Source organism: Chiloscyllium punctatum, chromosome 7 (assembly GCF_047496795.1).
Source record: "Chiloscyllium punctatum isolate Juve2018m chromosome 7, sChiPun1.3, whole genome shotgun sequence".
In the NCBI taxonomy this organism is placed as follows: Eukaryota; Metazoa; Chordata; class Chondrichthyes; order Orectolobiformes; family Hemiscylliidae; genus Chiloscyllium; species Chiloscyllium punctatum.
The window spans coordinates 56,757,206-56,772,830 of NC_092745.1; the positions used below are offsets into that span (position 1 = coordinate 56,757,206).

Genomic DNA, 15,625 nt, shown 5'->3' on the forward strand with positions numbered 1-15,625 from the left:
TAGTGGCTCAGTGGTTATCACCATTGCCTCACAGCACCAGGGTCCCAGGTTCAATTCCAGCCTTGGACAACTGTGTGTGGAGTTTGCACATTCTCTTCATGTCTGCGTGGGTTTCCTCCGGAAGCTCTGGTTTTCTTCCACATTCCAAAAGATGTGCAGGTCAGGTGATTTGGCCATGCTAAATTGCCTGTAGTGTTAGGTGCATTAGTCAAAGGGAAATGGGTCTGGGTGGGTTACTCTTCAAAGGGTCAGTGTGGACTAGTTATTTCCGCACTGTAGGAAATCTTATTGAATCATGCTCTTGGGTACCCTAGCCATTACTCTTACTGTACAGTTTGCCTCACACATACCAAATTATTTCCTTCATTCCAGGTATTCATTGTCTATTTCTATATAATAAGAATCACCGTTTGCTTTCAAAGAAAACGCCAGACAAAAGATTGGAGTGGCAAATTTTTAAAATCCAGAAGCTGAAGGTACATGAAACAGGGTGGTGTGATACATGAAGCAAATCAGTCCACTTTTTAAAAAATGTGCACTAGTCACAGTATGATTACAAAGGTCAAAGTGAAATGCAACGTCTGCTTAGCAGAGCTTAATTACACAATTTTGTAATTAGTGAATTAGCTGAATTACACGATCCCTATCACCACCCCCATCAATATAGTGTATATTTAATTCTCCTAAAACATTGCACGATTGCTCATTTATCCACTATTGAACATCTTAAATTTATCCCATTTGTTTAAAGTGTTAGTTGTTTCACCACAGGAATTAAAAGTTAATTGCAAACGGTACAATAAAACCACTGCCTGAATGCAGACAGCTTCCTGTGAGCCCACTCACTGTGTTCTTAACAAGTAATTATCTCCTTTAACACATCCCACCTACTCCAGTCAGGTTAGACTGCAAACAGAACATTTTCCATTTCTCCATTTTTAAATTGCGAAATGTAAAATTATATGTTTCCGTAACAGATGTCTGCACATAAACTCAATTTAGTCCTTGTTGTAAAACTGCGAGGAAAGCGAGAAAACAAATTCACAGCTTGCGCATTTCGCAGAAATCAAATCCATGCAAAAGGAACAATCTGTCAAATCGAACTTAAGTTTGGAGTAAAGGGAGACGACTCCTGGGAAAGTGCACGACCACCAGCAAGAGGCTGGAAACTTAGCGACTGTGCTCATCTCCTGTTCAACCATACCAAGTCAAACTTCAGATATTGCGGTGCTCGCATTTACCCAAATGCAAATGCATCGCTCACTCTTCTCGGAAGGTAAAATCCCCCTCCCCTCTCGTTGCAACTTCCTCTGATCAATGCCATTCTCATTAAAATGCAAAGCGCAATCAATTGGCACTCCCATGAATAAAATGCCAGCGACCTCTCCCGTGTGTCCTGTCCCGGCTCGTCCTATCGGACGGGCTTGTGCTCCCTTCTTCCCATCCACATCCGACTACGGCTAAAACTCGCTGCCTAATGGAGTTCACGAAACTGCGCCATCTTGGAGCAGTAAAGGAATAAAAAAAACCACACAGAACCAGCATTTTTTTTCCTTGGCCACCTCATGTAGGTGTTAACCAACCCCCAAGCCACTTCTTTGCAACTGAAGACGACTGAAATTGCGAGGTTGATTAAAATGTATCCTGGGGGCACTAACTCCACTTGCTCAACTGGTCGGGAAGATAGCTCGGCCCATCGCACAGAATTGTCATTTACGGGATCTGGGAAAACGGTGTCAGCCTCAAATCACTTCGGACGTTCCAAACTAAACGTATTATACATTAATTCCTTCCGATCTTCTCATTCACTTCCAACTTCAACCCCGATCAATTAGCCACTTCACGCTACAACATTTTTTCCAAGAAAAAGCAAAAACAATATCTTAGCTTCTTTTAAAAAAGAAAACCAAAACTGGTCTAAAACGTAACGTTTAAATACCACTTCCTTGCCATTACAACGCGAAATGGACTTAAGACTTGGACGGGTGGGGAATCCAAACGTTGCCAATGATCGTTGTCGTCTGTATAGAAACTACGCTATACAGTATATTTACCGAACATTTTTAAGGTATCATCCAATCGACTGCTTAAAAAATGTAATCGACAGCTTTAAAGGAAACTGCTACAAGTTTTGTAACAAAAAAAAAATCAGCTCCAGGAGTTTAATTCACCTTTCGCCTAAGATGCAATGGAACTAAAAACTGTTGGCTACGTGAAAGATTAGGGGAAACTTTGAAGACTCACTCACCCAAGTGCAAAGTCAGGCTGATAGAATTAGGGTACTGGATCCCAGAAAGCATCGTCTGACTTTGCCACCAAGTGGTATCGGCTTGGTTATTGTAATCGGTCAGATAAACGGCGTCGTGGTGCAGCCGAGGGTCACTAGAGTCGCAAATGTGGCAAGATTTGGTGACCCCTGTCACCCCGGTTTGAACGCAGTATTCTTCTGGGGGTGAGCCACAAGTGTTGCTGGCCACCACGGTCACGTTGAAAGCGGCATTGACGAACTCGGGCATGCAGCGCTGAGCCCGTGAAGTTTCATCGTAGCATTCGTCCATGGCTGCCCGGCATTGCAGGAGCAGGCAAATAAGCAAAGCGAGCCGCAAGCTCCAGCGCATGGTGCCCGGACACGGGAAACGCTTCGATTCACTCGGCACACCTTTCTTCCGAGTTCCAGAATCTCCCAGCGCCATCAGAACTCACACATACAACACACACACAAAAAGCAAAGGGTCCACACCCTCGCAGTGCAATCTGGGACCAAGGAGTGGATCTGTAAAACCACACTCACTAAATGTGACCACTTCCGCCAATAGAGGGGGAGACTGATAGGAGCACGGGAGTTTGGAATGATACGAAACTGTCAGTAAACTGACCAAAGCTATCCCGAAAAACTTCCTGTCTCCGCTTCAACCATCCCCGCCACAGATATACACATACATATATATTCCACTGATTTATAACTTTCCTGCCTTAAATCAAGCGACTGTGCCCATCTCCTGTAAACCTATCAAGTCAAACTTCAGATATTACACTTGTGCGTTGATTTGTTCTTTTAAGATGCGCAAGCTACTTCTAAAAAAGATGTTCTATTCGTTTTATAAAAGTGTCGGGTTTTGATTAATCCTATCTGTTTGTCGTTTGGGTTATTGCAATTACTTCTTTTAGCAATTGAAGGATCGGCGTTGATGTGTTTTGCAGGAGAGTTTATAGTTAGATGCCCTATCGTCCTGTTTAATGTTACCCAACTATGAAATCAATCTGCAAGATCTTTCAGCTCCACCTACCCTGAATTTGTCTCGGTTTACAGACGGATTGTAAATTGAATAATCGCCAGCAATAAATAACTGAAAGTATGAAATTATGTTTTAGTGAGATTGAATTTTTTTAACTGCTTTTCGGAGGCCACCAACGACAATATGCAGGCGTAAAGTGCCTGGATTGGAGAAACACCCCCAGGCAATTCGCACATAAACGTCATTGGACAAACAAGATACTGGTCGAGTTGATCGAAAGCTTGAGCATATATTTAGGGAACGCCTTTAATGAAAAGAAGTGAGTGGAGGGATCGAAAGCTTGAGCACATATTTAGGGAACGCCTTAAATGAAGTGAGTGGAGGGAATTCAGGAGCGAAATCAGAATTTAAGAACACAGCCGCTAGTGTTGGAACAAAAAGAAATGGGCAAAATTGGAAGTAAAGATGATTTTGGGAGGGGTTGAAGATTTCGAGACTCCAAAAATAGGGTGTGGTCTTGAGTCTTGGACAAGAGGAGCTCAAAGAATCCATGAGGTGTGATAAGGAACTAAAAAATGACCTAATTGCATTGGAGGAAGGAGGGACTTGACAGGAATTTTGGCTGGGTGGGCAAAGGTAAGTGAGAGATGTGGCAGAGGCAATTAATTGGATGGTCTCAATGTCAAAAAATCCAGGAACTCCTCACATTAGTTGCTGAGAAGTGAAATTGGAAATTAACTGCATCAATTAACTTTAGTTCTTAACAGATTGTGTGTATAAAGCATTATATAACAGGTCAATGTGGTGTCTAGAAGACAGTTTGGTGCCAAAAGGGAATGCACTGAGTAACTAGAGCCTGGCCTTAATAGGATCAGCTGTGTGTTTGCTAGTTTTAAAATGATACCATGATGTATATGATAGTAATGTCTATTGGAAATAATATCATATTTTATGTAAATAAACTGATTTGCATGAAACAAATGGAAATTGTTGACCAGAATTAATGCTGGATTCTGGATCCAGATCAGCAATAACATCTCTACTACTTTTCTACAAGGAGATCTTGCAGCAGAAGCTTTCCAAACATTTTGGTTAAGTGTATAATTGAATCATGCTAATTATTGTACCTGACACAAAGATCTTGGAGCTCTCAGTGCATGTCAACAGCAGGGTAATGAGCGAGCGAGTGAGTGAGTGAGCGAGAAGTGACTGATGATGGTTTAACCGGAGGATCACTGCATCTCAGACCAACGGGACAAGGGGAGAGTCTTTCATGGTAATCTCAGCTGGTACAGCAATTGAACCCATGTTGTTAGTATCACTCTGCATTACTAACCAGCTGTCCAGCCAATTAAGGTAATGTACTTAAGTCAGCAATCAAAACTAAAGAAACAGTATAAATATAGATCTGGAACATTAGGCCCATTTCTGACCTAGCCAATGTGACCATCAATTGTTCCAGGCAGCATGCTGTGATTGTAACATCTGATTGTCTGCTTCTCTTCCATGGTTACGTCTGTACTCAGGTGTTCATAGAGAGAACAAAGAGTTCACTGGCACAGTACAGATCTTTAGTAATCAGTTCGCAGACGCTGGAGTGTATCACCACCCCTGCGAAATTACTTTTTAGGTACCATAGGCTTTTGTTGTCATCAGTAAGTTTCTTTTAATATTTTGGTTTCTTTTTATGGTGCCCCACTTGGGGCTGTCTAAATCATTATTTTTCAATTTAAAAGAGCTTACAGTATCTGGAATGGCAACTCCTAGTGGCCAGTTCAAGAATAGCTCCATATTTGAATTACCACAATTCATATCCTGTCTCAACCCTCTCAGAAAATAAGAAATGACATGCTGTGTGGCTGCAACTTTGTTGCTTGTCCCAAATGGACCACATAAAGCAGTATTAAATGCTGTCCTTACCTGCCAAAATGAGTTAGAATCATCTTGGAATGTAAACATAACCCTGGCACTTTTCAGCAGGTGAGAGCAGCCCCAACCAGCTGGAAGATAGTGGAGAGTCATTGGAGAAGGATGGTGTGGTCAATGTATTAACATAGATCTACCAGATTGTTCATACTTTCTCAATAAAGTGGTATATGTACATTGAAAAATAACAAGTTTACATCATAGGAGACCATTCAGTCCATTGTGGCCATGCTGGCTGATGCAAAGCAATCCAGTCTTATTCTGTTCTCCACTCCTGGTATGTAGCCTTCTTGATTAGGGCACTTCAAGCTCATATCTTTTAAGTGCAAATGGTCTATGATTCCAAAATACTTTCAAGTTGTGATAACGCATACAAGGCCCATGAGGAGTCACTGATTAAACTCCTCACGGAACTTGTTGAGTATGACATCTCTTAGTAACACGCAATGCCAAACTCTAGCTATTCACAATGATGTCTTCATTTATCCACCTCACTTTAATGTAAGAACATAACCATGGGTAATTTGGGGAAAAAGAGAACAAAAACAGAAAAAGGGAAAGAGGAGCCTCTTCTTGTGATAGTGTCCCTACCCCTGGTCTGAGAGGCCTAGGTTCAAGTCCCACCTGCTCCAGAGTTGTGTAGTAACATTTCTCAAAGAAAAAAATTAGACCCAAACTGTCTGCCCTGTGCCCAAATGTCACTAAAGATGGAGCATATAGTGTCCATTAATACCCTCAATGCCTTTACAGAGGGGTGGGCACTGCAGAGATACAGTTCTAAATTCATTTTGATTTAGCGCTTTTTGCTTTCCCGTGACCCCTTCACTTTCGATGGGCTTTGCATGCAGATTTCTAAATTTCTGCATTGGTGATTTGCTGGGGTTAGTGAATCATAGAATTGTACAGTGTGGAAGCAGGCCATTCAACCCATTGAATGGACAATGATCCTCCGAAAAGCATCCCACACAGACCCAACATCCCCACCCTATCCCTGTAATTCTGCATTTCCCATGGCTAATTCATCTAGGCTACACATCCCTGGGCACTATGGGCAATTTAGCATAGCCAATCCACCTAACCTGCACACCTTTGAACAATGGGAGGAAACTTACACGGACATGGGGAGAATGTGTAAACTCCACACACACAGTTGCCAGAGGCTGGAATCAACCTGAGTTCCTGGTGCTAATCACTAGCCACCAAGCCACCCCCTATAGTTAATAGTGACAATTAAAAAGTTATGGTAAAAGGGTGATGGGAAAACCATTGGTTCTGTGTGATAACATTTCTTGGTAGATTAATAAAAAACAAATGCAAAAGAAAAGCAGACGCCAGAGGGGTTCTTATGGTGCAGTGTTATGAGTCCCAACCCTTGCCAGGAGATCCAGGTTAAGTCCTATCTGGTCCAGGGGTGTGTGATAGCTGGACAACTTGTTTAGAAAATAATAAAACACACCCAGTGATAATTAAAACACAAAATAACTAATGCAGATTCAAACTGCCTCTCTTCTGCAGTTACATTCATGCCTAGGTATTATCAGAGAAGGAGCACACAGTGCCCACCAATGCTCTCGAAGCCTTTAGAGAGAGAAAAATAGACATTGTTAGAAAAGCTCAGCAGGTCTGGCAGGATCTGTGGAGAGAAATCAGAGTTAGCATTTCAGGTCACGTGACCCTTCCTCAGAACTGGAGATGCCTTTAGAGAGAGGTGTGTACCATTGGGGATACAGTGTTTTATTTCCCCCTCCAACACCATTTTGTTTTAAGCCCTTCTGCTCTCATTACCAACCCCCCTCCCCCCATTTTTGATGGGTCGCATTGCCCACATTGAGCTTCGCATGTAAACCTCTAATTGGCTGCAAGGATGATTACTGGTGGTGTGTTAATGTTGGAAATGAAAAGCAAATCAGGTGATTTGGTGGTGGGAATGTAATTCAGTTGCATGCAATAACACTTTCAGATATTAAAAAAGCAGACTCGGTTGCATTGCCTTCATTGCGCTTTGCATGTAAACTTCTAATTGGCTGGTTAGTGTGGTGGTTATTAGATTTTAAAAATGTGATAACATTTCTGGATACAGTAAAAAAACAAAAAGGGCACACATTCAAGTTCCACCTGCCTTAACGGTGTGTAATAAAATCTTTGAGCAGGTTGAATATGAAAATATTTAAAGCAGTCCCAAAGGGCTCTTGTAACACAGTGATAATGTCCTACCTCTGGGCCAGAAGGTGGTTTTTCAATTCCAACTTGTTCCAGAAGCGTGTCATACTATCTCTGAACAGTTTTATAAGAAAATATGAAGTATTGAGTCAAAGAGATGTATAGGACAGAAACAGATCCTTCAGTCCAACTCATCCATGCTAACCAGATATCCTAAATTAATCCAGTGGCATTTGCCAGCACTTGGCCCATCTATATTCCTCTAAACCCTTCCTATTCATATAGTCATTCAGATGCCTTTTAAATGTTGTAATTGTTCCAGCTTCCACCATTCCTCTGGCAGCTCATGCCATACACACACCACCCTTTGTATGAAAAAGTTGCTGCTTAGGTCCCTTTTAAATCTTTCCCCTCTCACCTTAAACTTATGCCCTTTAGTTCTGGACTCTCCCAACCCAGGGAAAATACCTTGTCTGTTTACCCTGTCCAATCCTCTCATGATTTTATAAACCTCTATAAGGTCACCCCTCAGCCTCCGACACTCCAGGGAAAACAGCCCCAGCCTATTCAGCCTCTCCCATAGCTCAAACCCTCCAACCCTGGCAACATCCTTTTAATTTTGTTTCTGAACCCTTTCAAGGTTCACAACATCCTTCTATAGGAGGGAGACCAGAATTGCACACAATATTCCAAAAGTGGCCTAGCCAATGTCATGTACAGCGGCAACATGACCTCCCAACTCCTATACCCAATGCACTGTCCAATTAAGGAAAGCATACTAAATACTTTCTTCACTATCCTATCTGCCCGAGACACCATTTTTAATGAACTATGAACATATACTCCAAGGTCTCTTTGTTCAGCAACACTCCACAGGACCGTACCATTAAGTGTATATTTCCTGCCCTGACTGCCTTTTTAAAATGCAGCATCTCACACTTATCTAAATTAAACTCCATCTGCCACTCCTCAGCCCACTGGTCTATCTGATCAAGATCCCATTATCACAGGCCTCCAGTCTGAAAAGCAACCTTCCACCACCACCCTCTGACTTCTACCTTCGAGCCAGTTCTGTATCAAAATGGCTAGTTCTTGTGATCTAACCTTGCTAACCAGTCTACCATGAGGACCTTGTTGAACACCTTACTGAAGTCTATATAGATCATGTCCACCCCTCTGCCCTCATCAATCCTCTTTGTTACTTCTTCAAAAAACTCAATCAAGTTAATGAGACATGATTTCCCATGCATAAAGCCATGTTGACTATCAATAATCAGTACTTACCTACCCAAATACATATAAATCGTGTCCCTCAGGATTCCATCCAACAATTTGTCCACCACCAATATCAGGCTTACCATTCTATAGTTCCCTGGCTTTTTGTGACCATCTTTCATTTCATTTTTATTTAGCCCTTCCTGCTCTCCTTACCCTCCCTCACTTCGATGGTTTGTGTTGCCAGCAATGAGCTTTGCATGTTAAATCAAATTGGCTGCACGAGTGTTTTAGTGGTGGCGGCTGATAGTCAAAAATAGAAAAAAAATGTCATGGTGATTTGGCAGTGGGAAAACTATTCAGTTGTGTGGAAGAGAACTTCTGGATATTAATATTTTAAAAAAGCAGATCCATCCCATTATAATTTAGCCCCTTCCCTCTTTCCCTATACCTCCCTGACCTTGATGGTTTGCATTGCCCATAACGGGCTTTGCATGTAAATTTCTGATTGGCTACACAGGTGATTCACTGGTGGTGGCGAATAGTTGAAAACAAAAAAAAATTAAAAAGCAGACTAATTAAAGGGTCTGATGATGTATCAGTAGTGTCTTTACCTTTCGAGCAAAGGGCTTGGGTTCAAACCCCACATGTCCTGGAGCTATATTGTAACATGTCTCATCAGGTTGTTTAAAATTAATTACAATGATAGTGAAGTGGTAGCTTAACCATAACTCAGACCCATTGTCCACCAATGCTCTCTATCTCTTTAGAGGGTAGTGGGTACCAAAGTGGGGTGTAATGCTTTATTTCTCCCTAAATCCATTTTGATTCAACCCCTTCCCCCTCCCTACTCCTTTCTTACTTTTGATCACTACCATAAAGACAGGCTTTGCATGTAAATATCCAGTTGGCTACACTGGTGATTTATTGATTGTAATTAATAATTAAAAACAAAAATGAGTCACTGTGATTTGGTAATGGGGAGAGAAAAACCCTTTCAATTGTGTGCAATATCACTTTCAGATATAAAATGTAGAACACAGGCCCATAAGGTACTTGTGGTGCAGTGGTAGCATCTCTACTTCTGAGCCTGGAGGCCTGTTTAAATCTCATGTACTCTCTGAACAGGTTGATTAGAAAATATCTAAAGGGGACTCATATTAAAAAAAGAAAGCAGATCCTTTGGTGCCTCAGGGTATGGAATACTCTATTTCTCCTTCCAATTCCATTTTGGTTTAGCCCCTTCCCCTCTCCCTACCTAACTTTGAGCAAAAATAAAGAAATAAAGCACATCCAGGAATGGGTCTGCAGAACTGACTGGCCTGGGACTAACCTTTGTATGCCTATGAATAGTGATTCTATTTTGGTGTTCAACAACAAACAATGTTCCTTTCCAGTCGTGCTCTTGAGATTTACATAAGTGGCGATTTCTAAAACGTTACCATCCCATAGGTAAAAAGAAAATCTGGAATGCTCTCCTAATCTTTCCAGCAATTATTTTAAATCTATGCCTGTAGTAATTGACCCTTCTGCTAACGGAAACTGGTCCTTTCCATCCACTCTCTCCAGGCCTTTCGTAATTCTATGCATCTCAATTAAATCTCCTTTCAGCTTTCGATGCAAAACAGCACTAACCCATCCAATCTTTCCTCTTAGCCAAAATTCTCCAATCCCCGTACCATCCTTCTGAATTTTCTTAGTATCCCCTCTGGTGTGATTCCATCCTGCCGAAAGTGCAGTGGTCTAAACTGTACACAGTAGTCTAGTTGCAGTTAAACTAATTTTTTTTAAACTATTCTGGCAAGCCTAGTTAAATTCTGTGCTTTATATAATAAAGGTATGCATTTTGCATGCCTTCTTAAAACCTTATTTACTTGCCCTGCTTTCTTCAGGGACTTGTGGACTTGTACTCTAGGATCCTTGTGTTTCTGTATACCACTTAGTATCTTATCTCAGACCTGGCCTTGTTTGTTACCCTCCATGAATTCAATACCTCACACTTATCCAGATTGAATTCCATTTGCCATTTTTCTGTCCACCAAACTAGCTCACTGACATGTTCCTACAGTCTCCAGCACTTTTCTTCATTTTTAACCACTTGACCAATTTTTACATTCGCTGCAAACTTCTTAATCATGCCCCTACTTTTAAGCCTGGTTGGCAACCTTTCACCTCTGAGAGATTACGTGAATGTAGCCTCAGAACCTTTTGTGAGTTCAGATCTCTTGATCACTGAATACAATGATTGTGGAAAAGTTGCCTGTTGTGTGGGATGACCTCTGCATATTAAATTTATTTTACCTTGTTTGGAGCATCAGTTTTTGTTTTGGAGCTTGTGAAACCACACCATCGTAATGGCAAACGTCTGCCCACAGTTCATTTTAATGGCTGCCTTTTCAATGCATATGCTGAACACTTCATCAAGGGTCTGGTTTTCTGCCAATGTAGATCCAAGGTAGTAGCATTTTCTAAAGACTTCCAGTAGTGTGTTATTGTGTCTGAATACAGGCATAGGAATATTGCCCAGTCCCATAACTATTGTTTCCTTGACATTGATGGTGAGGGAGAACATGGTATATGCATGGGCCAAACAGTCCAATAGCCTTTGAAGCTGGTCTTGTGCCCGGGCAATTACTGGAGTATGAGCAAAAAAACAGAAGTTTTCTTATTAGAATATATCATACTATTCAAAAAGTGTCATGCTAGAAAAGCACATCCGGTCAGGCAACATCTAAGGAACATCTGATGAAGAGCTTATTCTCGAAACATCACCTCTCCTGCTCTTAGGATGTTGCCTGACCGGCTGTGCTTTGCCAGCACCACACTTTTTGACTCTGATCTCCAGCATCTGCAGTTCTCACTTTCTCCTTAATCACACTATTATCTTGGTTTTCAGTCATGATATATTGAGGAACTTCACATCTGATCATGTTTGGAGGTACACTCCTTCCATGTTGGCAGGGAAAGTATAGGTCTATGGGAAAGATGAAAAGATATCCAGCAGAGGTGTTTCACCATATTCTTGATTTCAGAACTGTCCAAAGGAGATCCATTGAAGTGAATGATGCCATGCATATTATAATAGAAAGGTCATAAAATACTATGAAACTTGGCAAGATGACCAATTTTTCTAGTATACAATACAGGGCTATCCTGCACACAGAGTTAAATGTGAGATCCACAGTATGAAAAATCATCCTAGTGAATAGATTAGATTAGATTACCTACAATGTGGAAACAGGCCATTTGGCCCAACAAGTCCATACTGATCCTCTGAAGAGCAACCCACCCAAACCCATTCACCTATCCTATATTTACCCCTGACTACTGCACCTAACCTATGGGCAATTTAGCATGGCCAATTCACTGAATGTACACATCTTTGGATTGTGAGAGGAAACTGGAGTACCCAGAGGAAACCCATTTAGACACGAGGAGAATGTGCAAATTCCACACAGACAGTCACCCGAGGTGGGAATCAAACCCGGGTCCCTGGAGCTGTGAGGCAACACTGCTAACCACAGAGCCATCGTGCCACCCCTTTTCACTGAGGAATACGACATCTTCATAATTTTTGCAACCATGCTATAATCATCATTGTCATTCGATTAAATAGTAATGTTTTTGTCATGCATATCTTGTGGGATAGAGCCTTCTATCTAGCAGAAGAGGTGAAGGAGGTCGTGAAGGTAAGGCAGCAAGTGGGATTTTCCATACTTGAGAAGTTTGCATGGAATTCTGTCCCTTCTAGCTGCTTTCCTTGTTGCTGGCAAGTCAATAGCCTTTTTGAGCTCAAGTAATGAGGGGTCTGTACCAAGTCTGGCATGAAAGGTAAGCTGCAGAAGATCATCAATGACAGGTACAGATAGCCATCTCACATCAGTATAGTTTCATGTTCTATCCAGTGCATGTTCCCCTCAGCAAATACATTACTATGGATTTCAAAGGAGCAAATTGTCACTCTCAATTGTATTTCTTTGCATCAATTGTTGGCTCAGCACCTTGTCATCTTCTGCACAAATGCCTTGGTGAGTATGGGATTGCCATATGCTTTAAGATTAGAAAATTAGTTATAATCTAGGTGAGCTGTAGTCTTCACTTCAATGAGAAGAGTCACCTCTACAAGATGGGGCTCAAGTTGAATTTTGATCCAGTTTCTTCCTTTGCCAAATGTATTTAACGCAGTTCCACAGATGATTGATTGATTGATTATTCAAATTTTCATGCTTCATCAGCATTATCAGGTGAACCCCTTATGGAGAAAGGACTGTCCAAGAGGTTATGAGAACTTGAGGTTTATCTACTGTTTGTGGACTTGTGTAACTTCAGTAGTTGCATCTTCACCCTGCTAATAATAAGCAAATGATCAGTTTTGCAATCTGCACTGTGATAGTTGCAGATGTGAAGAACGCTGAACATATTAGATCTTCTTGTGGCTATTAAGAAGATTAAGCTAGTATCAAAGGCCAGATTGCAGATGGCATCATGACATTTTCCATTAATGTCTGTAACAGAATCAGGTTTTTGTATAAAAGTCCCAAACTATGCACGAAGTACGAGTAGCCAGTGTCCATTTTATCATTTTGCTAACACCACGGTGACCGAAGCATGTTTGTCATGAAATTCATGCATTAAAATCCCCGGAGGAGAAACAACTTTTCTCTATTAGCAGTCACATTCAGGGTTTCATAAAAATGATCTTTGTCTTCAGTTCTGACATACAATCTTGGTTCAAAAGCAGACTATGGTGACAATTTCTCCATCTGTTGGTAGATAAGAAAGGAAACACATGGAACCATAACAGGCATCTCATGAATTTACATCAATATGTTGGAAAAGTCCACTTCATGTTCATAGTGGTCATATGCACTTTTACCTGACAGTAGAAGATATAATGTGCCTCGCATATTGATCCAATGTCAGCAAGTCTAGTCCCTTGAAGAGTGACATTATTGATGTCGAATTTGTGTAGGTTCCAGTTGATGAATTGTTTATTGACTGCAAATTTTCATGCACGCCAGGACATGTAATCCCAATTAGCAAGTTTTGAGAACATTTGTAGCTCAGGTTGAGGTTCTGTATGTAGGTTTGCTCGCTGAGCTGAAAGGTTCATTTTCAGACCTTTCATCACCATACTAGGCTTTACCCGGAGGCTCACTGAAGATATTACCTAGTATGGTGACAAAGCATTTGAAAGTGAACCTTCCAGCTCAGCGAGCAAACCTATTTCCAATGTAATCCTAATGTTCCAGCTGCTAAGCCCAGACAATCTTCAATTTTAGTCCCTTAGGTAGCCTTTGTCAGGATCAGATCCCTAAGCTTTACGCACCTACACAGAAAGGCAGGTAACAGTGGACAGTCCCTAATTGGCTGAGGAATTTCCAGTTGAGACTGACCAATAGAATGCTGATTCTTCCCACCACTGAAAGCAACTCATGGTGTTCTGCCCTTATACCAATTCAACTGGGCTTATAACATTTCAACTACTACTTCCCATACTAGTTCCTCATGAGCTCCCTCTCTATATGTTATTATTGAGTGAACTTGAGGGGGAGGCAATAGCCCAATGGTATTATCGTGAGATTATTAATCCAAAATGTCAGCTAATTTTCTGGGGACCCATTTAAATTTGACCGCAGCAGATGATCAAATTTGACTTCAAACAAAAATCTCAAAATAAGAATCTACAGATGATGATAAAACTATTGTTGATTGTTAGAAAAATCTATCTGGCTCACTAATGTCCTTCAGGGAAGGAAATGTGCCATCCTCACCTGGTCTGGCCTTCAAGTGACTCCAAAGCCAAAGCAATGTAGTTGACTCTCAACTGCCTAGCAAGCCATTCAGCTGTATCAATCACTATGAAATCTCAACAAGAGGAGGAAACCGGATGGACCATTTGGTATCAACCTAGGAATTGGAAATGATAGAGTCAAAAATAGGCCCTATCAATCCTGCAAAGTCCTCCTAACTAACATCTGGGGGTTAGTACCAAAGTTAGGAGAGCTATCTCATGATCTAGTCAAGCTACAACGTAGCAGTCACACTCATAGACTCACACCTTACAGACAATATTCCACATCACCAACACCTGGATGCATCATGTCCCACTGTCAGACAGAATCAGCAGAGGTGGCAAAACAGTGGTACAGTCGGGAGGAGTTGTCTCAGGAGTCCTCAACACTGATTCAGGAAGTCTCATGGCTTCAGGTTAAACACGGGCAAGGAAACCTCCTGTAGATTACCATATACCATCCTTCCTTAGCTGATCAGTCAGTACTCCATGCTGAACAATACTTAGAGGATGCACTGAGGGTTGCAAGGGTGCAAAATATATTCTGGGTGGGGGCTTTCATGTCCACCACCAAGAGTATCTCAGTAGCTTCTGACTGAGCAGGTAATCTTCTAAAGGACTGCTAGACTGGGTCTGTAGCAGGTGGCAAGGTAACCAATAAGAGGGAAAAACATACTTGACCTCAACCTTATCAAGTTGCCAGTTGCAGATGCATCTGTCTTGGACAGTATCAGTCAGAGTGACCACTGCATTGCATAGTCGTGTGGAGACAAAGTCTCACCTTTACATTGAGAGTCATTGTGTGTTGAGGTACTATCATCAGGTTGAATGTGCCAAATTTTGAACTATTACGAGATGTGTATTTAAGAAGGATTTGTTCTGACATATTTCTTTTGAAAGCAAGTGTTGTAAACTCAGAACCGAGCTGTCTACTCTAAGCCCAGCAATGCTCTCGAGCCTAGCTTTGTTTATTTTAAGAGTTGGAACAATAGAAGCAGTATGAAAGGATGGGATCAAACTTCCACAGAACCAAGGTTTTAGTTTAACTTTCAGTAGTTGCTGGAGTCTTGGAGTTGGATGTGGAAGCTGTTATTCATCTCCCTGCTATAGCAGAACACTTGAGTTCTCTCTCTCTCTTCTCTGAGTTTTGTCTTGATGTTCTTTCCTCCTGGACTGGAGAACTACATGTGAGACAATCTATTTTACTGAATTTGCCTCTGCCAAGTGTGTGGTTATGAGATGTTACAATCTTGGTACAGCTAACCAGTGGCAGCTAACATATATTTTAGCTTAT

At 41.4% G+C, this 15,625-nt stretch overlaps 1 protein-coding gene across 1 annotated transcript in view; it reads right to left on the reverse strand.

Moving 5' to 3' along the window:
- The window catches only part of lamc1 (laminin, gamma 1), a 481,608-nt gene extending 478,843 nt beyond the window's left edge, over positions 1-2,765 (reverse strand). The window contains exon 1 of the mRNA XM_072573611.1: positions 2,249-2,765. Coding sequence (XP_072429712.1) covers positions 2,249-2,693 — 445 coding nt within the window. The 5' untranslated portion in view covers positions 2,694-2,765. The remainder of the gene's footprint in view (positions 1-2,248) is intronic.
- Positions 2,766-15,625: the final 12,860 nt, after the last annotated feature.